Here is a 23,244-nt window from a genome sequence, read left to right as displayed (position 1 = left end):
ACTGCCTGGTGGTCACCCATTCCCTTTCTGCCTCCAGACTCCTAAGCTGCAGTGCGATCACCTCTCTGAATGTTCTATCCACGTAGCTCGATGTGCCACAGTGACTCCAGCCGCTTCTCGAGCTCTGAAACCTGGATTGGGGGTAGTGTATTGAGATGGATAGAAAACTGGTTGGCAGACAGGAAACACAGAGGAGGAATAAACGGGTCTTTTTCCGAATGGCAGGCAGTGACTAGTGGGGTACCGCAGGGATCGGTGCTGGGACCCCAGCTATTCACAATATATATTAATGATTTGGATGAGAGAACTAAATGTAATATCTCCAAATTTGCAGATGACACAAAGCTGGGTGGGAGGGTGAGCTGTGAGGAGGATGCAGAGATGCTTCAGTGTGATTTGGACAAGCTGAGTGAGTGGGCAAATGCATTGCAGATGCAGTATAATGTGGATAAATGTGAAGTTATCTACTTAGGTAGCAAAATCAGGAAGGCAGATTATTATCTGAATGGCTATAAATTGAGAGAGGGGAATGTGTAACGAGACCTGGGTGTCCTCGTACACCAGTCGCTGAAGGTAAGCATGCAGGTGCAGCAGGCGGTAAAGAAGGCAAATGGTATTTTGGCCTTCATTGCAAGAGGATTCTGAGTACAGGAGCAGGGATGTCTTGCTGCAATTATACAGGGCCTTGGTGAGACCACACCTGGAATATTGTGTGCAGTGTTGGTCTCCTTATCTGAGGAAGGATGTTCTTGCTATAGAGGGAGTGCAGCGAAGGTTTACCAAACTGATTCCTGGGATGGTGGGACTGACATATGTGGAGAATTGAGTCGGTTAGGATTATATTCGCTGGAGTTCAGAAGAATGAGGGGGGATCTCATAGAAACCTATAAAATTCTAACAGGGCTAGACAGGGTAGATGCAGGAAGGATGTTCCTGATGGTGGGGTAGTCCGGAACCAGGGGTCACAGTCTGAGAATATGGGGTAGACCATTTAGGACTGAGATGAGGAGAAATTTCTTCACCCAGAGAGTGGTGAACCTGTGGAATTCGCTACCACAGAAAGTAGTTGAGGCCAAACCATTGTATATTTTCAAGAAGGAGTTAGATATAGCTCTTGAGGCGAAGGGAATCAAGGGATATGGGGAGAAAGCAGGAGCAGGCTATTGAGTTGGATGATCAACCATCATCATAATGAATGGCGGTGCAGGCTCGAAGGGCCGAATGGCCTACTCCTGCTCCTATTTTCTATGTTTCTATGGAGTTCAAGTTTCTGCAGCTGGCGACACTTCTTGTACATGTGATTGTCTAGGACACTGGAAGCGTTCATGACTTCCACATATTACAGGACTCGCCATACCACCAAGCTGTCCTGCCATTGTTTCAATTTACTTCCCTTATACTAACTTTATTTTACTTTAGTTTACTTACGCAACTTTATTTTACCTAATTTTGACTTAACTTTACTACCCTATTCCTTGTGTTTCTTACTTCAATTTAAGTAGCTCTTTCTTTTAAAATGGATCCCTTTTTAATAATTTTCAGCCATTTGAAGACCCCCCCCTAACAGCAGTTTCTCACCAACCAATGATGTTTATCCTGTGATGTCACTCTTAGATGTTTTCAAACGCAGCCCTCTTGTGCAGCTTTTCAACTCCTGGTCTCCTGTCGGCTGAGAAAGATGGAGAAAGAAAAAGAAAAGAGCCAGAAAATACCCACCTCCCTCCCCTCCTCACCGAACCCCTTTACTTACCAAACTCACAGAAATTCCACTCTGTACTAGTTGCACTCCCAATGTCACATCACATAAAATCACTTGCAATAGTTTATTTTAGTCGTGACGTATAATCTCTCCTTTCTACAAAATCCATTAAAAATATTATCCCATCCTTTAATCTAACTATGACAATCTACATCTGGATAGTGAAAATAGCTCCGAAGAGTCATATTGAACTTGGGATGTTAACTCTGTTTCTCTCTCCACAGATGCCACCAGGCATGCTGAGTTTTTCCAGCACTCTCTGTTTTTATTTCAGATTTCCAACATCTGCAGAATTTTGCTTCTATTTTAGTAAAAATAGTAACCTGACCTGAACTTTGAAGGGTGATTCTGCAATGCAGTGAGCTGCATTGAGGAAGTGCTGTACTGTCAGAGGTGGCGCTTTTGGGATGACACCTCATTTGCCCTTTGACTGGATGTAAAGCATCTCTTGTTGCTACTTTTATGTGTCTTGGCCGATATTTATCTCTTGAGCCACATCACTAAAACAGAAAATACTGAAAAACTCAGCAGGTCTGGCAGCATCTGTGGAGAGACAAACAAAGTTAACTTATCGAGTCCAATATGACTCTTCTGCAGAACTGGAGAGAGGTAGAAATGTGATGGGTTTTATGCTGTTGAAAAAGGTGGGGTAGCAGGTGGAGCAAAATGGAAGGTCAGGGATAGGTTAGAGGGCAGGAGAGATTAAATGACAAAGATGTCATGGAATATAAGACAAAGGGAGTAGTAATGATAGTATTCAAGACTAAAGCTTTGGTGCAGGGTAGGTGTTAATAGCAGAATAAAGGTCAGCACAGTCTAAAAGCAAAACGAATTATCTGACCATTATCAGATTGCTGTTTGCACATGAATTAATTTCCATGCTTGCTGCTACACTACATGAGCGCTTCACTGACTTTGAAACGCTTTGAGATGTCCTGAGGTTGTGAAAGGCACTATATGAATGCAAGTTTTTCTTTCCCATCTGGGCAGGGGCGCGTCTTCACCACAACAAAATATTAGCAAAAAACATCAGGAGTTTGTGGAAAAGATCACGTGGGGGTAGGTCCAGATATGTAAGATCATCGAGTTACATCGGGTCTACAGCACAGAAACAGGCCACGCGACTAGCCTGTAAATGTAGTTTATGCACTACATCAACTCCTCCTACCCCTCTTCATTTAATTCTATCAGCATATCCTCGCTTCCTTTCTCCCTCACGTGTTTATCCAGCTTTCTTTTTCTCCTGAATTTACTATTGGATTTACTAATGACTCTCTTATATTTATGGCCCTTAGCTTTGGACTCACAAGTGAAAATATCTACCCTATCAAACCAAGAACACAAGATATAGGAGAAGGAATGGATCATATGGCCCACTGAGCCTGCAAGGCCATTCCATACAATCATGGCTGATCTTGGGCTTCAGCTACACTTTCTCACCCATTCACCATATCCTTTGATTCCCTGGCAGACCAAAAATCTGTCTATCTCAGCCTTAAATGTATTCAACAATGGAGCATCCACAACCCTCTGGGGTAGAGAATTCACAATCCTTGGAGTGAAGTAATTTCTCACCTCAGTCCAAAATGATCATCCCCTTATCCTGAGACTGTGCCCCTGTGTTTAGATTACCCGACCAGTGGAAACAATCTCTCAGCGTCTACCCTATCAAGCCCCTTCAGAATTTTGTAGGTTTCAATGAGATCACCTCTCGTTCTTCTAAACACCAGAGAATATAAGCCTAATTTACTCAGCTTCTCATCATAGGACAACACCCTCATCCCAATTTAGTGAACCTTCGATGTACTGCCTCCATATATATATATATCGCTTCTCATACGTGGAGATGAAAACCGCGCACACCGGCCGGGGTTTTCCAGCCCCTTCGTGGCAGAAGCCGCCATGGAAGATTCAGCAGCTCGACCGAAAGTCCACTGACTTATGGCAGGATCGGGGACGATCCTGGCGGCAGGCAGGGCTATAAAACTCTGCCCAGTATTCCAGATGTGGTCTCACCAATACCCTGCACAATTGTAGCAAGCGTTTTTTATTCCTGTACTCCAATCCCTTTGCAATAAAGACCAACGTGCCATTTGCCTTCCTAATTGTTCGCTGTCCCTGCATTCCTTGTATGAGCATGCCCAAGTCTCTTTGAACATCAACATTCACAAATTCTTTCAGAATTTTATCTCTATCTCTACCACGTCTTTCCTCGGGCTTCTCTTTTCCAGAGAAAAGTGCCCCAGCCTGTTCAATCTTTCCTGTTAAGTAGAACCTCTCACTTCTGGTTTCATCAGGCTGGTGAATTTTTTTTCCACCTTCTTCAGTGCCGCCATATCCTTTTTATGACATGAATTATGCACAATGCTCCAAATATTGGGGGTTCGATACAAGTTCAACGGTCATGATCAAGAGGTTAGGAGCAGTTCCATTGCAGCATGACATTAAATTCAGTCGAGACCCATAAATGATTGAGTGGCACTAAAATTGTCAAGATTACTGCCCTCATAATGGCCACATGTAAGAGAAGATTCTCCAGGGGAAAATTGCAGACAAATGGAAAGAAGCCTGAAAGGCACTCAAGATAATGATGCTACAGTAAATAGCACGATTACACTGCATAATCAGCAGGTGATCATACACACTTACTGCCTTTCCATCAATATTGGGGGCGTTGAGAAATTGTATCAGTAGTTTCAGGACGTGAGTCCCCATGGCCCATGCCAACAATTTTTGGGAGTGCTGTTTAATCCTAAAATATTAGTGGCCTTGTGACAGCATGCTACCTGAAATCAGTGAGCAACAAGAGGAAATGCTTAAAAGATAAAAAAAAAGTGTTGCATTTATATCACAGCTTTCACCACCTCAGGACATCCCAAAGTGTTTTACAGCCAAAGAAGTAATTTTTAAAGTGTAAGTCACTGTTGTAATGTAGGAGACTTGATGGTCAACTTGTGTACTTCAAGCATCCACTCCAGACACTTTAAGCACAAAATTCTAGGCTGACACTCACCGTGCAATGTTGAGGGAACGCTGCACTGTTGAAGGTGCTGTCTTTCAGCTGTGAAACGAAAGCCCTACCTACTCTCTGACATGCATGCAAAAGAAACTCTAGCAGTATTTTAAAGAAGAGCAGATGATTTCTCCCTGGTGTCCTGACCAATATTTATCCTCAACATCACTAAAAAAAAGTTAGATTATCTGGTCATTATCGCGTTGCTATTTGTGGGAATTAGTGTGCACAAATACCTCAGGTATCTCGCCAGGAGGCAAGTAGTTTCCTTCCTTCTCTCAACTTTCTTGAGCATAAACACCCAAAGCCACTCTTCCTTTACTTCTTTCTTTCTACTCTCCCCCTCTATTTCATCCACATCCTTGTTACATGGAACTTTCAGCTGCCCATTTTGTAGTTTTTTTGCTCCTGTCCTTATAAAGGTCTGTTATTGGTTGCAATGCTGGATTGCTATGCCTGAGTGAGTTAGCCTTGCACCCAACAAGGGCCTGAACCCATTCAGGGCTTTACCATGGAAATGTTTGCTCTGCACATTTTATAAACTTGCTGATTGAAAACCTTCCCTGGATGTCACTGTTATGGGACCACAGCTGAAAATATAGGGTAGTTGCGGTCTCTAGCATTTTAAGAGCAGATGAGGTTTGAGATTACAGTGGGACACTCCTTATTGGAACAGCAGCTTGCGTTTATATAGTGTTCCTAGTATAAACATGTGCCAAGATGCTTCGCAGAATCAAGAGCAAAGAGGGCAAACACAGTTTGGCAAACACAGCCCTGTTTGGACAAATGAGTAAGTTGCATAACTGGTTTCATTTTGATTCCCATGTTAACCCGTGCTGAGAGATATTCATTGGGTGACTACGCTGTCTGACAATACAATTATACTTGCAGGCTGCACTGAGTTCAGTGAGTTCGGGCCAGATAAATCATCAGTTGAGGTAGGTTTGTGGATGAGGTTTCAGTGGCAAAAAGAGTCAAGGAAAAAAGCATTATCTCTTTAAAGTTTTTAAAAAGAGGTAGTTGAAGGCTTATGCCATATTGCAAAAAGGAAATATGTTTGCAGTGCACATCACAATACCCTGTTGGACCGAAACCCTTAATCTTCAAAGTTGGACATCACTCCAAATCAAAGATTGGCCAGTGTTCAAAAACATGAAAGATACTAACCAAATAAGTTTTGACAACTGCCACTCCTGGTATACACAAAACAGAAAGTTGGACTAATTGAATGCCACACTGAGGGAACTCAGGGTAAAAGAACATATCAAGTGGTTGTCTATGTGATCTGGATCATTAATGAATGTGGCAGGATGAAAGATGATGAGTGCAGCCTCTGAAGCGCCATGCTGAGAGAGAGCTGTGAAGTTTCAGGTGAGTTCTTGAAACTGAACCCCTGACTTGAGTTTCTGAGGTGGATATAAAGGATACCACGCCAATTCTTGTAGGATAAGCAAGGAGTCCCATTCATGCTTAGGCTAAAATTCCGACCAAAAATAGATTACAATGGAAATAAAAGCCATGTATGAGAAATAGGAGCTTGAGTTGGCCATTTGTTTCTTTGAGCTTAGCTCCTCCCTTCAATAAGATCATGGCTGATCTATCTCAAGAACTTTTTTTTAATTCATTCATGGGATATGGGCTTCGCTGACTGGGCCAACATTTATTGCCCATCCCTAGTTGCCCTTAAGAAGGTGTTGGTGAGCTGCCTTCTTGAACTGCTGCAGTACATGCGGTGTAGGTACACCTACAGTGCTGTTAGGAAGGCAGTTCCAGGATTTTGACCCAGTGCCATTGAAGGAACGGCGATATATTTCCAAGTCAGAATGGTGAGTGACTCAGAGGGGAACTTCCAGGTGGTGGTGTTCCCGTCTATCTGCTGCCCTTGTCCTTCTAGATAGTAGTGGTCGTGGGTTTGGAAGGTGCTGTTGAAGGAGCCTTGGTGAATTCCTGCAATGCATCTTGTAGATGGTACACACTGCTGCCACTGTGCATTGCTGGTGGAGGGAGTGAATGTTTGTGGATCAATCAAGCCAATCAAGCAGGCTGCTTTGTCCTGGACAGTGTCCAGCTTCTTGAGTGTTGTGGGAGCTGCACTCATCCAGGCAAGTGGGCAGTATTCCATTACACTCCTGACTTGTGCCTTGTAGATGGTGGACAGGCTTTGGGGAGTCAGGAGGTAAGTTACTCATCGCAGGATTTCTAGCCTCTAACCTGCTCTTGTAGCCATAGTATTTATATGGCTAGTCCAGTTCAGTTTCAGGTCAATGGTAACCCCCCAGGATGTTAAGAGTGGAGGATTCAGTGATGACAATGCCATTGAACATCAAGGGACAATGGTTAGATTCTCTCTTGTTGGAGATAGTCATTATCTGACACTTGTGTGGCGCGAATGTTACTTGCCACTTGTCAGCCCAAGCCTGGATGTTGTCCAGGTCTTGCTGCATTTGGACATGGGCTGCTTCAGTATCCGAGGAATCGTGAACGGTGCTGAACATTGTGCAATCATCAGTGAACATCCCCACTTCTCACCTTATGATGGAAGGAAAGTCATTGATGAAGCAGCTGAAGATGGTTGGGCTGAGGACACTACCCTGATGAACTCCTGCAGTGATGTCCTGGAGCTGAGATGACTGACCTCCAACAACCACAACCATCTTCCTTTGTGCTCGGTATGACACCAACCAGTGGAGAGTTTTCCCCCTGACTCCCATTGACTCCAGTTTTGCTAGGGCTCCTTGTTGCCAAACTAGGTCAAATGCGACCTTGATGTCAAGGGCAGTACCTCTCACCTCACCTCAGGAGTTCAGCTCTTTTGTTCATGTTTGAAGTAAGGCTATAATGAGCTCAGGAGCTGAGTGGCCCTGGCAGAACCCCAACTGAGTGTCAGTGAGCAGGTTATTGCTAAGCAAGTGCCGCTTTATAGCACTGTTGATGATCCCTTCCATTATTTTACTGATGATCGAGAGTAGGCTGATGGTAATTGGCTAGGTTGGCTTTGTCCTGCTTTTTGTGTACAGGACATACCTGGGCAATTTTCCACATAACTGGGTAGACGCCAGCATTGTAGCTGTACTGGAACAGCTTGGCTAGGTGCACAGCAAGTTTTGGATCACAAGTCTTCAGTATTATTGCCAGAGTATTGTCAGGGCCCATAACCCTTGCAGTACCCAATGCCTTCAACCGTTTCTTCGTATCACGTGAAGTGAATTGAATTTGCAGAAGACTGGCATCTGTGATGCTGGGGACCTCCGGAGGAGGTTGAAATTGACCATCCACCAGGCACTTCTGGCTGAAAATAGTAGCAAATGCTTCAGCCTTATCTTTTGCACTGATGTGCTGGGCTCCCCCATCATTGAGGATGGGGATATTTGTGAAGCCTCCTCCCCCAGTGAGTTCACGACTGGATGTGGCAGGATTGCAGAGCTTAGATCTGATCTGTTGGTTGTGGGATCCCTTAGCTCTGTCTACTACTTGCTGCTTATGCTGTTTGGCATGCAAGAAGTCCTGTGTTATAGTTTCACCAGGTTGACACCTCATTTTTAGGTATGCTTGATGCTACTCCTGGCATGCCCTCCTGCACTCTTCATTGAACCAGGGTTGATCCCCTGGCTTGATGGTCATGGTAGAGTGGGGGATATGCCGGGCTATGAGGTTATAGATTGTGTTCGAGTACAATTCTGCTGCTGCTGATGGCCCACTGCACCTCATGGATGCCCAGTCTTGAGTTGCTAGATCTGTTCGAAATCTTTCCCATTTAGCACGGTTGTAGTGCCACACAACGCGATAGAGGGTATCCTCATTGTGAAGATGGGACTTCGTCTCCACAATGACTGTGCGGTGGTCACTCCTACCGATACTGTCATGGACAGTTGCATCTGCGGCAGGCAGGTTGGTGAGAATGAGGTCAAGTATGTTTTCCCCTCTTGTTGGTTCCCTCATCACCAGCCTCAGACCCAGTCCAATCGCTATGTCATTTAGGACTTGGCCAGCTCGGTCAGTAGTGGCGCTACCGAGCTTCCCACGCCTATCCCCATATCCCTTAATTCGCTTATTAGTACACAGAAAATCTATCAACCTCTGTCTTGACTGAGCATCCACAGCTGTCTGGGATAGAGAATTCCAAAGATTCACAACCCTTTGAATGAAGAAATTTCTGCTCCTGTCAGTCCCAAATGGCCGATTCCCTGCTCTGAGACTACAACCCAGTGGTTTAGATTCCCCAACCAGGGGAAGCATTTTCTCAGCGTCTATATAGGGGAGATGTAAAGTTGGCTGCCAGTTTGTTCTCAACTGCTTTATCATTCATTCAAGATCTATCCCATTGCCTGGAACCATGTGAGTCCCAAGAGGTTCCAAGTTAATCCTCACTCTGGGCGACGGAGCTAATATTGGGGAAGCAACTGTTAAGACTACTACAACAGGTTTCAGTTACTACAATGGGCTTCAGTTACTACGCTGTGTTCTGAGATGGTCCTCTTGTCTGTGGACTCTAGCTGTGCTACTTGGTTACTAGACAGATGCAGTCATACTCTGGTATCTGCTTAATACTTGTTTATTAGTACTACAACTAAACGGGTTACAGAGTAGGCATGTTGCTCCGAGGCCTGAATCCAACCTCTCGGGGAGAGTCTAACACATGATGACTGATGTCAGTAATACATCATCATTCACATAATAAATTAGTATCCCATCTGTTAACCCTCTATACTATACCATGGATACTCGGTACTCTAGGCTTCAGTTACTATAGGCCTCAGCTACTCAGCCTCGACTACTTACAGTGTAGGCTTCAGTTACTGTAGGCCTCATGGCTACAATAGGCTTGAGGTATAGGCCTCGGCATAGGTTTCGGCTGCTAGGTTTTAGTTACTGCTATGACTATAGGCCTCAGTTATCACAATGTGTCACAATGTTTTGATCTGGAAAGCAGGGGAAAAAAAATCAGCCGCTCCTGATCATATTCCAGGAACCCCTGCTCGCTAATGTGGACATCAAGTGGGCGCAAGTCAGGGTGCAGCTAAATTCTGATACTCTCCACAAGTGAATAATCTGCTGAAATTCATGGATCCCCTTTTGCTGGCACATGAAGAGATGCTTCTTCAGCCCGGTATGGAAGGGTGATTGCAGTGGAAGCTGGCATTTGCACCTTCAGAAGAGGAGAGAAAGCTGGGTTGGTGACCTCAGGTCATTCAAAGCGTTTTACAACCAGTGAAGTACTTGTTGAAGTGTAGTCACTGCAGTGATGTAGAAAACGCGACAGCTAACTTACACACAGCCAGGACCCATAAACCGCAAAGTTGGGAGGAGAAAGTCTTATGAAAAACAGGGTCTTAAATGAGCATAAAAGAGATTTAAGAGTAAAAAAAGATCCGTGCTCTAACCACAGAACATCACCTTGTGAGAGCACATCATTTCAATTTGTCTTTTACTGTCCTATCTCAAGTACTGTATGATACTCTACAGCTACATTGCCCACAGAGCCATGTGACTGTTCTCAGGGAACTTCAAGGCTGATTACTGTCGATTGTAATACATTAAGTTGATATTCTGCGCTTTCTATCTAATTGCCTTTGGGAGTTGGGGAGAAATCTTAGTTCTGTCTGTGTAGACATTTTCCATCCAGCTGCTCCTTTCCCACATGTACAGATTGTAGCAGGTCACAGAGTCAGAGAGTCATTTACAACACAGAAGGAGGCCATACAGCTCATTGAGCCTATGCCAGCTCTCTGTGGAGCTATCTAGTCAGTCCCATTCCCTCACTCTATCCCTATAGCCCTGCGAGTTTATTTCACAGAATCACAGAATTGTTACAGCGCAGAAGGGGGCCATTCGGCCCATCGTGTCTGCACCGGCACTCTGAATGAGCATTATGACTCAGTGCCATTCTTCTGCCTTTTCCGCGTAAGCCTGCACATTATTTAAATAGAAACAATCATCTAATGCCCCCTTCAAAGCTCGATTGAACCTACCTCCACCACACTTCCAGGAAGTGCATTCCAGACCCGAACCATACGCTTTGTGAAAGAGTTTTTTCTCACATCGCAGCTGCTTCTTTTGTAAATCACTTTAAGTCTGTGTCCTCGCCTTCTCAATCCTTTTACGAGCGGGAACTGTTTCTCCCTATCTACTCAGTCCACCCCCCACCCCGTCATGATTTTGAACACCTCTAACAAATCTCCTCTTAGCCTTCCCCTCTCCAAGGAAAGAAGTCCTAACTTCTCCAATCTATCTTCATAACTGAAGTTTCTCAACCCTGGAACCATTTTTGCAAACCTCTCTCCAATGCATTCACATCCTTCCTAAAGTGTGGCGCCCAGAACTGTATACAACTGTACACTCCAGCTGAGTCTAACTAGTATCCTATACAAGTTCAGCATGACCTCCTTGCTCTTGTACTCTATGTCCCTATTAATAAAGCCTAGGATTCTGTCTGCTTTATTAACTGCTCTCTCTACCTGTCCTGCCACCTTTCATGACTTATGAACATATACACCCAGGCCCCTCTGCTCCTGCACACTCTTTAGAGTTGTACCCCTTATTTTATATTGTCTCTCCATGTTCTTCCTATCAAAATTTCTTTCAAGTGCTCATCCAATTTCCTTTTGAAATCATTGATTATCTCTGCTTCCATCACCCTTATAGGCAATGAGTTCCAGGTCATTACCACTCATTTCTTAAAAATATTCTTCCTCACATTCCTTCTGCAACTCTTGTCCAAAACCTTTAATCTGTGTCCCCTAGACCTTGTACAATCAGCTAATGGGAAGAGCTTTCCTTCGTCTACCTTATCCAAACCTGTCATAGGGCAGGATTATTTGTATGCTGGTGTTTTCCACTCTGCCACCCGAAGAATTGGCAGGATAAGCACCCCAGCGATCATGGTAACCCGCCAACCATTTTACAAACGAGTGCAGTTCGGAACTGAGTGTATACCTGGGAGTTTGGTGAGCAGGGGAGTTAGGTGAGGAGGGAAAGGAGGTGTTCCTTTCCTTTTGCTTTTGCTTTTTCTAACTGCTTCACCCTGTAGGAATTAGTTCTTACTCTACTACAGGGAAATAAGCTAGCTATTTTGAGAGTATGTGATAAGTGGTTAAGGTCTATTCTATTCCTAAGGTTTAAAATATTGCAGGAACTGGTGGTAAGTTTAATAACATATATTAAAAAAGGAAAATCAATATTTGAATAATAATATTACGTAGTCAATTAAAGCACATTAAGAATGGCAGGACAGGTGATGTGTCATGGCTGCAGCACGTGGGGACTCCTGGATGCTAATGTGACCCAGGGCAAACACGCCTGCAATAAATGTTTGTGGTTTCAGGAACTTCGGCTCAGAGTCATTGAGCTGGATGCCGAGCTGGAGACACTGCAACATATCAGGGAGGGGGAAAGTTACCTGGATGCTTTGTACCTGGAGGCGATCACACCCCTGAGGATAGGGCCTTCTGATTTAGTCAGTGCTCAGGAACAGGTGGGTGTGACTGCAAGTGAGGCAGGTAAGGGGATCCGGACGGTAGGAGTGCAGGAGCCTCAGCCTTGGCAATTTCCAATAGGATGAGAGTGGAGGCTGCAGGGTGGATGAGCAAACTGACCATGGCACCGTGGTACAGGAAGCCATTCAAGTGGGAGTAGCATAAAGGAATGTAGTGGCAGTAGGGGACAGTATAGTGAAGGGGATTGACACCTTTTTCTGCCACAAAGAGCAAGAGTCCAGGTGGCTGTGTTGCCTACCTGGTGCCAGGGTTCGGGACATGTGCTCAGGGCTGGAGAGGAACTTGCAGTGGGAGGGGGAGGATCCAGTCTTCGTGGTCCATGTAGGTCCCAACAACATAAGTGGAACTAGGAAAGAGGTTCTGCATAGCCATCATGAGGAATTAGGCACTAAATTAAAAAGCAGAACCTCATAGGTAGTAATCTCTGGATTATTACGTTAGCCATGTGCAAATTGGGATAAGGCACATAAAATTAGAGAGATGAATACGTGGTTCAAAGTCTGGTGTGGGAGAAGTGTGTTCCGGCTTGTGGAGTACTGGCAGTAGTACTGGGGAAAGTGGAGGCTGTACCGTTGGGACGGTTTACACCTGAACCGCGCTGGGACCAGTGTTCTAGCGAGCCACATAACTAGGGAAGTAGAGAGGGCTTTAAATTAAATAGTGGAGGCATGGAATCAAATTTGGGAAGATGTTTAAATCAAAGAGTAGAGACAAGGCAAGAGAGAAAGGTATTAATGTGGGAAATGATAAACACATTGAGACAGGAAGGCACAGTGAGTACAAACCTGAGAGTAAATCAGCAGATAAGGCTAGAGATTACAAAAATAATAAAAGGACAAAACTAAAGGCTCTATATTTAAATGCACATAGCATTCGAAATAAAACAGATGAACTGACAACGCTGGTAGAAATAAATAAATACGACCAGATAGCCATTACAGTAATCATATGTTAGGACAGGGTATAAAGGAGGAAATAATGGGAGCTTGTCAGAAAGGTATGATGATAACTATGGGGGATTTTGATCTCCTTATAGACTGAAAAAATCAGATGGGCAAAGGTAGCCATGGCTGATCATCCATTTCAATGTCTTTTTCCCACACTATCCACAGATCCCTTTACCTCATTGGTATTTAGAAATCTGTCAGTCTTTACTTTAAACACACTCAATGACCAAGCTTCCACAGCCCTCTGGGGTAGACAATTCCAAAGATTCACAATCTTCTGAGTAAAAAATAATTCTCCTCAACTCGGTCCTAAGTAGCTCCCCCCTTATTTTGAAAGTGTGTCCCCTGGTTCTAGGTTCTCCAACCAAGGAAAAGGTCTTACTACATTCACTCTGTCCATCCCTTTAAGTATTTTGTGGGTTTCAATGAGGTCAGCTCTCATTCTCCAATACAGGCCCAGTTTCCCCAATCTCTCTTCATAGGACAATCCCACTATCACAGGAACAAGTCTGGTGAACTTTCACTGCACTCCCTCTATAGCAATAATATCCTTCCTAAGGTAAGTGGACATAGTACTCCAGGTGTGATCTAACCAAGGTTCTATACAATTGAAGCAGGACTTTGCTACTCCTGTACTCAAATCCTCTTGCAATAAAGACTAACATACCATGAACCTTCCTAATTGCCTGCTGAACCTGCATGTTAGCTTTCAGTGACTTATTGATGAGGACACCCAGGTCCTTTTGTACCTCTACACTTTCTAATCTCTTACTCCGGGTGGGATGAGGTTTCATGTAGGTTTTAAAAAATGTAATTAAAGTGTTTTTAAAAGTTATGGACATGTCCCAACTCATGTGACAGTGTCAAATGAGGGGACATGTCAGGGAAAACTCTTGTTTTTTCTGCCTTCCACTTTTGCTTCTTACTTTTCTGTCTTTCGTTTCTATCCTTGTTTCCTCCTCCTCTGTCTCCCTGCTCAGGTTCCCATCCCCCTGCCATTCTAGTTTAAACCCTCCCTGACAGCACTAGCAAACACCACCCCCCGAGGATATTGGTCCCGGTCCTGTCTAGATGCAACCCGCCCTGTTTTACTAGTCCCATCTTCCCAGAACTAGTCCCAATGTCCCAGGAATCTGAACCCCTCCCCTTTACACCATTTCTTCAACCACGTATTCATCCGGTATACCCCATTATTTCTACTCTCGCTAGCATGTGGCACTGGTAGTAATCCTGAGATTACTACCTCTGAGGTCCTACTTTTTAATTTACATCCTAACTCCCTATATACAGCTGGTCGGACCTCATCCCTTCTTTTACCTATGTCGTTGGTACCAATATGTACCACGACCATTGGCTGTTCACCCTCCCCCTTCAGAATGCCCTGCAGCCTCTCTGAGACATTCTTGACCCTGGCACCAGGGCAGCAGCATTCCATCCTGGAGTCTCTTTTACGGCTGCAGAAACACCTGTCTGTTCCCCCTACTATTAAATCCCCTATCACTGTAATCCTGCCACTCTTCTCCCTCCCCTCTTGTGCAGCACAGCCACCCGTGTTGCCATGGACTTGGCTCCTACTGATTTCCCTTGAAAAGTCATCTCCCCTAACAGTAACCAAAACGATATATCTGTTAGAGAGAGGGAGGGCAACAGGGAACTCCTGCACTACATGCCTTCCTCTACTCTGCCTGGTGGTCACCCACCCCCTTTCAGCCTGTTCAGTCTTTACCTGTGGTGTGACCACCTCACTGAACGTGTAGTTGGACACATTTCCTGCACACATGATCGCCAAGGACACTGGAAGTGTCCATGACTTCCCACACTGCGCAGGAGGAGCATATCACGGGTACGAGCTCTGCTGCCATGACTTCCCTTTAGATTGAGCTCGTTAGTTACTCCCTCTAAAGAATACTAACTATGTTAGGGGCCTTATTCCACTCCAAACAATCCCACTACAGTCCAAAGTCCTTACCTTATTTTGTTTAAGCTAATGGACTGCAGCAGTTTAATTAGTAGAAAAAGCAGAAGTAGAAGTACTCATCTGACCTTATTTACCAATCAGCTGCCTCCCCTGCATCGCATCACTTTTTGAATCTACGTCACTTCGAACTTCGCCGCCTTAAGATCCTGAGGGTGCGCCTCTCCTCTCCTGTCTAAAACTTACCTTCTTCCAACCCCAACAGCAACTTTTGGTTTAATTAAAGAAAGACTAGACTTTAGATAGAATTTGACCCTTAATTTAACCCTTAAATCCCCTCAGTCACCAATCGCCAACTGAAGCTCTCTACTGCAGCCAAACACAGCGGACAAAGTCAGTACCATTTAAGGAATACTTTACGCATCTGTTCCTCCTATCAAAGTGGATAACCTCACATTTTTCCATATTATATTCCACCTGCCATTCACTAAGTCTGCCCAAATCCTCTTGAAGCCACTTTGCATCTTCCTGACAACACCATTCCCACCTAGCTTTGTGTCATCTGTGAACTTGGAAATATTACATTTTGTCCCCACATCCAAATCATTGATATATACTGTGAACAGCTGAGGCCCAAGTACTGATCCCTGCGGTACCACACTAGTCACAGCCTGCCAACGCGAGAATGGCCCATTTATTGCTACTCTGTTTTCTGCCGCCAGTCCTTAATCCATGCCAGTATATTACCTCCTATCCCATGTACTTCAATGTTGCTAACCACCCTCCTGTGGGATAATTTCCAAAAGGCATTTGATAAGGTGTTACATCAAAGGGTATTGCGAAAAATAAAAATTCATGGTGTGAGGGTAACATTTTGACATGGATTGAAGATTGGCTCACTAACAGGAAACAGAGAGTAGACATAAATGCGTCATTTCCTGGTTGACAAAATGTAATAAGCGGTGTGCCACAGACATCAGTGCTGGGGTCTCAACTCTTTACAATTCATATAAATGACTTGGATGAAGGGATTGAAGGGATGATTGCTAAATTTGCTGATGACACAAAGGTAGGTAGGAAAGTAAGTTGTGAAGAGGACATAAAGAGGCTATAAAGGGATATAGATGGATTAAGTGTGTGGCAAAAATCTGGCAAATGGAGTACAATACGGGAAAATGTGAAATTGTCCATTTTTGCAGAAAAAATTTAAAAAAAGCACATTATCCAAATGGTGAGTGATTGCAGAGCCGTGAGATGCAGAAGGATCTAGCTGCCCTGGTGCATGAATCACAAAAGGTTAGTATGCAGACACAGCAAGTAATTAGGAAAGCTAATAGAATGTTATCGTTTACTGCAAAGGGAATTGAATACAAAAGTAGGGAGGTTATTCTTCACTTATATAGGGCAGTGGTGAGACTACATCTGGAGTACTGTGTACAATATTGGTCTTCTTGTTTAAGGAAGGATGTAAATGCGTTGGAAGCAGTTTAGAGAATTGGTTTACCAGACCAATACCTGGAATGCATTTCTCTTATGTGGAAAGGTTGGACCGGCTAGGCTTGTATCCGCTGGAGTTTAGAAGAGTAAGAGGCGAATTGATTGAAACATATAAGATGCTGAGGGGTCTTGACAAGCTGGATGTGGAGAGGATGTTTCCTATTGTGGGAGAATCTAGAATTAAGGGCCACTGTTTGAAAATAAGGGGTCGCTCATTAAAGACAGAGATGAGGAGAAATTCTTTCTCCCAGAGAATCATGAGTCTTTGGAACTCTCTTCCTCAGAAGGCATTGGATGTAGAGTGTTTGAATATTTTTAAGGCAGGGGTTGATAGATTCTTGATAAGCAAGCGGGTGAAAGGTTATCAGAGGTAAGTGGTAATGTGGAATTGAGGTTACAATCTGATCAGCCATGATCTTATTAAATGGTGGAGCAGGCTTGAGGGGTCTACTGTTGCTTCTAATTCGAATGGCAGTTAAGAGTCAACCACATTGTTGTGGCTCTGGAGTCACATGTAAGCCAGACCAGGAATTTCCAACCAGATGGGTTTTTACAACAATCAATGACACCATTACACTCATTTCTACTTCTCTTTCGCCCTGAAGAAGGGTCATGCGGACTCGAAACGTTAACTCTGTTTCTCTCTCCGCAAATACTGTTAGGCCTCCTGAGTTTTTCCAGCATTTTCTGTTCTTGTTTCAGATTTTCAGCAATCACTGTATTTTGCTTTTATCACCATTACTGAGACTGGATTTATACTTCCAGATTTTATTAATTGAATTTAAGTTCCACCAGCTGCCATGGGATTTGAATCCATGTCCCCAGAGCATTAATAATATAAAATAAAAACAGAAAATGCTGCAAAAACTCAGCAGGTCTGTCTGGCACCATCTGTGGAGAGAGAAACATAATTAATATTTCAAGCCCACATGATTCTTCTTCAGAGTTTTTTGCTTTTATTCCCAGAGTGTTAACCCAGGCCTCGGAATTACTAGTCCCATGATATTACCACTATGCCACCATCACCCCACAGATGCATACCTCCGAAAATAAATGCTTATAAACGTGTGTAAATATTGGCTTTAGTTCTATCCTTCACCACCTAGCTGGCTTTCTGAAATGGAACAGTCCTGACTTGGACATGTATCGCTATTCCTTCTTTATGCAGTGCTGGTCCAATATCCTGGAATTCCCCACCCAACGCTACTGAGGCAGCACCCATCAGCCAAAGGACTACAGAGCCAGAGGAAAAAGTCTTTCTCTATCAGAACCCCACCTCAAGCCTTCCCTCTAAACTATTATTTCTCATCCATGTGAACGTACGCTATGTGGCAACACTGGCTTTAATGTTCATTTGATATTGAGGCAACAGAGCTTCCAAGTCTTTACTTATGTAGGTCGTACACTTTAAACTGGAAATGAATGTTGCCGATGTCCCCATCTATGGACGCTTAAGGGAATGCCTCCATTGAAACGAGCATGAGCAAATGAAGTGTCTGTATGAGATTGCTAGCAGTTATTGCTATCTTTGAGAGGTTAATCCACTCCTACACCAGTCTGGAATAAGCATTGGCATGTAAGGCAAGCACATTAACCAACAGTGCAGCACCTATGACCCGACTTAGAGTTTAAGCTTTTCATTATAAATCAGGTGAAACTTTTACCCTTCCAAATTCAGAGTGAGGCGCCATAGCAGAAGACAAATTATTTTTCCAAAAGCACCAAATCTACAACTTTAGAGAGAGCTACTGCTGTTATTTTGCATCATTCTGGTTAAGTAGAAGAGAGCCTGTAATTCCCAAAGTTAATCTAAAAATATTACTGCTGTTGGATGGCGCAGTTTCTCCGGGTGCTTGACTGAACATGGCAGAGTGCTACAGTTCATGGCACTGCCTTTGAATCACTGAGCGCAATGAAGCATTGATGAAGATTCGGTTTAGCAGTTACTTCACATCGGTCGGGGCAGGAGAGGCAGCAGCAAGATTTTAAAAAACTAGGTATCTGCAGCCATTATGTGACAGATAATCATCAGATGCTGGCAACCTCGCCAAAGCCACGTCAGAAAGGATTAGGAGAGTACGTTTCAAGCAATCCGGCAGAAGAATATTTGTGGTGCGCTTTCGAGGCAGCCCTGAGACTGTGACAGAAGTTGACAGACTAGACTGTCTGGTTGTGTACAAGCTGAGCAGTGATCAGTGACTGGGGTCATGTGCTGTCAGCAGCAAATGCAGCAGGATGAGATGCACATCTTCAGTCTCTCTATCTCTCTCTCTCTCTCACACACACACACACACACACACACAACCACATTATGACAGTGCAGAGCTAATTCTGTATTCTGCACTGCAGAACGCCAGCTGGTCCCTTGATGCAAAAACATTGTCATGAAGAATAAACATTAAAATAAAATCCATGGAATTTGCTTTTCTTTGTGCTGTTGGTCAGCATCTTTTAAAATATTAACTGTCTATATGCTGCATATTAACTGCTCTCATCAATACTTTATACCCAGTGATATTCAGTTGAAAGCAATAACTAGGTCAAGATGCTCTATTTCTCTGCCCCTGTCTCTCTCTCTCTCTATATATCCGTCTGTCGGCTTTGCTATCGGAAATGGCCATTTCTTGAATGCGTAGTCATCTGTTGTGTGTTGAAATGTGGCTGTAGAGCCCGATTGCAGGCCTTCATATATTTCCACAGTGCATGCAAGGATAAATTGTAATGGAATGTGTGTGAGGGAGCTGGTAAGATGTGCACACAAGAAACACCTGCACATGAGTTGATTACAGTGGAGATGGATTGTGCTTGGCTAGCTGTACTCTCATGGTCGTGCACATTTGTTCCCGGTGGTTGGAAAAATCAGGATGACTGGAGATGTGGTTGACGGCAGTGGATGATCTGCAGCACCTTTCTTCATTCATTCATGGGATATGGGCATCTCTGGCTAAGCCAGCATTTATTGCCCATCCCTAATTGCCCTTGAGAAGGTGGCGGTGAGCTGCCTTCTTGAACCGCTGCAGTCCATGTGGTGTGGGTACTCCCACAGTGCAGTTAGGAGGTGAGTTCCAGGATTTTGACCCAGCCACAGTGAAGGAATGTTGATATATTTCCAAGTCAGGATGGTGTGTGGCTTGGAGGGGAACTTCCAGGCGGTGGTGTTCCCATGTGTCTGCTGCCCTTGTACGCCTAGATGGTTGTGGATTTGGAAGGTGCTGTCTAAGGAGCCTTGGTGAATTCCTGCAGTGCATCTTGTAGATGGTACACACGGCTGCCACTGTACGTTGGTGGTGTAGGGATTGAATGTTTGTGGATGTGGTGCCAATCAAGTGGGCTGTTTTGTCCTGGATGTTGTCCAGCTTTTTGAGCGTTGTTGGAGCTGCACTCATCCAGGCAAGTGGGGAGTATTTCATCACACTCCTGACTTGTGTCTTGTAGATGGTGGACAGGCCTTGGGGAGGTGAGTTACTCGCCGCTGGATTCCTAGCCTCTGACCTGCTCTTGTAGCCACAGTATTTATATGGCTAGTCTAGTTCAGTTTCTGGTTAATTGTAACCCCCAGGATGTTGATAGTGGGGGATTCAGCGATGGTAATGCCACTGAATGTCAAGGGGTGATGGTTAGATTCTCTCTTGTTGGAGATGGTCATTGCCTGACCCTTGTGTGGCGCGAATGTTACTTGCCACTTGTCAGCCCAAGCCTGGATATTGTCCAGGTCTTGCTGCATTTGGATATAGACTGCTTCAGTATCTGAGGAGTTGCAAATGGTGCTGCTCATGCCGATGAACTTTACAGGTGTCCACACAGCTGTCCTGTGGTGATCTAAATGCCAGTAAGAAATACCATTTCCTTGGCTATATCCGTCAAGGCAGTTTTTTTTAACACTGATAAAGAGTGGCTGGAACTGGGTCCGGCCCAGGGTAATCATCACTTAGCTGCTCTCTCTTTAAACTGTTGCCAATCTGACTGAATCTCTGTGACTGGGAGATGTAGAGGCCCAGCCTCCAGTGGCTACTGTGAGTGGGACTGAATGGGGAGAGAGGGCAGGAGTGAGTGAGTAAGGAAGAGATGGGTTGAGAAGACGGATATGTGTGTGGTGGGGAGAGAGGGGCTGATTTCATTGTGTGTGTGGTAGGTGGGGGGAAAGAGGGGCCTCACTGAGTCTCCTGTCACATAGGAACATAGGACCTAGGAACAGGAGCAGGCTATTCGACCCTTTGAGCCTGCTCCATCATTCAATAAGATCATGGCTGATCTGGTTGTGGTCTCAACTCCATTTTCCTGTCTGCCCCCCATAAACTTTGACTCCCTTATTTATCAAAAACCTGTGTATACCTCAGCCTTGAAATGTGCCGTAGAATATGAATAGTTTGGCTGGAGCCTACATGAGCATATAAAATAAGAACATTTTTACAAAGTATTTTTTAAAAACCAGTTTTTCATATTTATAGGATGTATGTTGATTTATAATGCACAAACTTTAATAATAACATACCTAACATTGCTATGCTGCTTTATTGTTGTTTTTGTTTTTACTTGCATCTCGGGTCACGTTAATTTCCAAGAGCTTTTTTTATACACATGTACTCGTTCATAGGGGGTGTCAGCTGTGGCTCAGTTCATAGCACCCTCGCCTTTGAATCAGAAGGTTGTGGGTTCATGTCCCACTCCCGGAAACCAAAGAACTGTGAATGTACTCGAAAGAGTTACATGCGATCTGTTGATAACTCGAAAGTGTTACTCGTTCATGGGATGTGGGCGTCGCTGGCCAGGGCAGCCTTTGTGGCCTAATTGTCCTTGAGAAGGTGGTGGCGAGTTAAAGTGAGGAGGGGAATCTGCTGTTCTTACCTACGTCTGGCCGACTCCAGACCCACTGCAATGTGATTGACTCTTAACTGCCCTCTGAAATGGCCGAGCAAGCCACTCAGTTCAATAGCGATTAGGGTCGGGCCACACATGTTGGCCTTGCCTGCGATGCCCACATCTCATGAAGGAATAAAGAAAAAAAAAGTCCCACTCGGGCACAGAAACCAAGGCTGACACTGCCGTGCAGTACTGAGGGAAGGCTACCGTGTTGCTAATGAGATGTAAAACTGAGACCCTGTCCGGCCCCTTGGGTAGAAGTAAAAAAAAAACAATCCCATCTCCACTATTTAGCAGAAGAACAGGGGGTGTTCTCCGTGGTGTCCTGCCCAGGGAGCTTGGAGGTGACAGTGTTCCCCGGTATATTGTCCAATCTTTCAATCCACATCACAAAAACAGGTTACCTGGTCATTACCACATTGCTGTTTGTCAGATGTAGCTATGCACAAATTGACTGCTACATTCCCTACATTAAAGCAGTGAATGCACTTCATTAGCTGTAAAGCGATTTGGAACATCCTGGATGTTCGTCGTGAAAGGCGCTCTATAAATACACATCCTTCCATATTCCCCTTCCCCCTAAGTTCTTAAATTTTTCTTCACCAAATATTTATTCAGTTCCCTTTTAAGAGCTGGTGGTGGATTCTGCTTCCACCACTCTTTCTGTAGGGCATTCCAGGTTCCTAACAATCTCCTCTGTAAAAACATTTCTTTTGGTGATAATCTTGAAATTCATTAAAATTTTGAATACCTCCTTGATCCCCTTAGACACCTTGCCCCCTGTCTCCACCCTGCTCCATTGTGTGAAGTTCTCTCAGCCCTCTCTGTCTGCACAAGTTGTGCTGCAGGAATATAAATTGTAGGAGATCGGAATTGTTTCCTGCCTGTAATTGTAAACTTCTTGTTATACTGTTGGCAGGAAAGGAATTTCTGTGGATCAGGTGAAGAACGCAGATCGAGAGCAAGCCAAACGAATTGTCTATGCAGTGGTATACGGAGCGGGTAAGGTTCCCCAAGAACAGAAGAGAATGAAAAAATAAGCCTTATTTTAAAAAAAAATATCTTTTATACATTTTTGTAATGAATGGGAGGTATGTTCCCATATTAGTCATAAAATTGTTAAACTTGGCACGTGGGCATCATTGGCAAGTTTTTATTGCTCAGCCCTAATTTCCCTTGAGAAGGTTGTGGTGGGCCATCTTCTTAAACCGCTGCAGTGCATGAGGTGAAGGTGCTGCCACAGTGCAGCAAGATAAGGAGCTTCAACATTTTGACCTGTGGAGGCACGGTCAACATACTTCCGTGGACAAGATGGTGTATGACTCGGAGGGAGCTCGGAGGTCCCAGGCCCTTTTCGCCGGTCACCGGTTTAGGAGGTGATGCTGAAGAAACCTCGTCAAATTGCTATGCTGGCAAACTGTTGGGGAAAGAAGATAATTGGGCTGGATTTTACGTGGAGGCAGGTTTGTCATGTACTGCTCACCCGCAGTCCCCCTGACACCGGAAGGAAAGTCAGTCTCTTTAAAAAAGGCCTCTCTGCATCGAATACCCACTCTCTGGGCAGCCTTAAAGAAGCTGGGGGGGGGTTGGACTTGCACCCCTCAATCAAAGGATGTCCACAGCAGCTCTAGCAGTCCCAGCAGTGCCAGAATTCAGTAGCGGGCGCTGCTGGGACAGCAAGAAAGATGGTCGTGGCTGTTGGAGGTCAGTCATCTCAGTTCCAAGACATCACTGCAGGAGTTCCTCAGGGTAGTGTCCTC

The 23,244-nt window shown here is 44.5% G+C and overlaps 1 protein-coding gene across 1 annotated transcript in view; it reads left to right on the top strand.

The window, feature by feature from the left end:
* Window positions 1-23,244, top strand: part of poln (polymerase (DNA directed) nu) — a 176,045-nt gene that overhangs the window by 79,905 nt on the left and 72,896 nt on the right. Inside the window, exon 2 of the mRNA XM_078557332.1 lies at window positions 22,404-22,486. Coding sequence (XP_078413458.1) covers window positions 22,404-22,486 — 83 coding nt within the window. The remainder of the gene's footprint in view (window positions 1-22,403; window positions 22,487-23,244) is intronic.

This window comes from Cetorhinus maximus, chromosome 2 (assembly GCF_964194155.1).
Source record: "Cetorhinus maximus chromosome 2, sCetMax3.hap1.1, whole genome shotgun sequence".
NCBI classification, from domain to species: Eukaryota; Metazoa; Chordata; class Chondrichthyes; order Lamniformes; family Cetorhinidae; genus Cetorhinus; species Cetorhinus maximus.
Note: the sequence above shows the minus strand (reverse complement) of the source record. Positions and strands in the feature narration are given on the sequence as shown.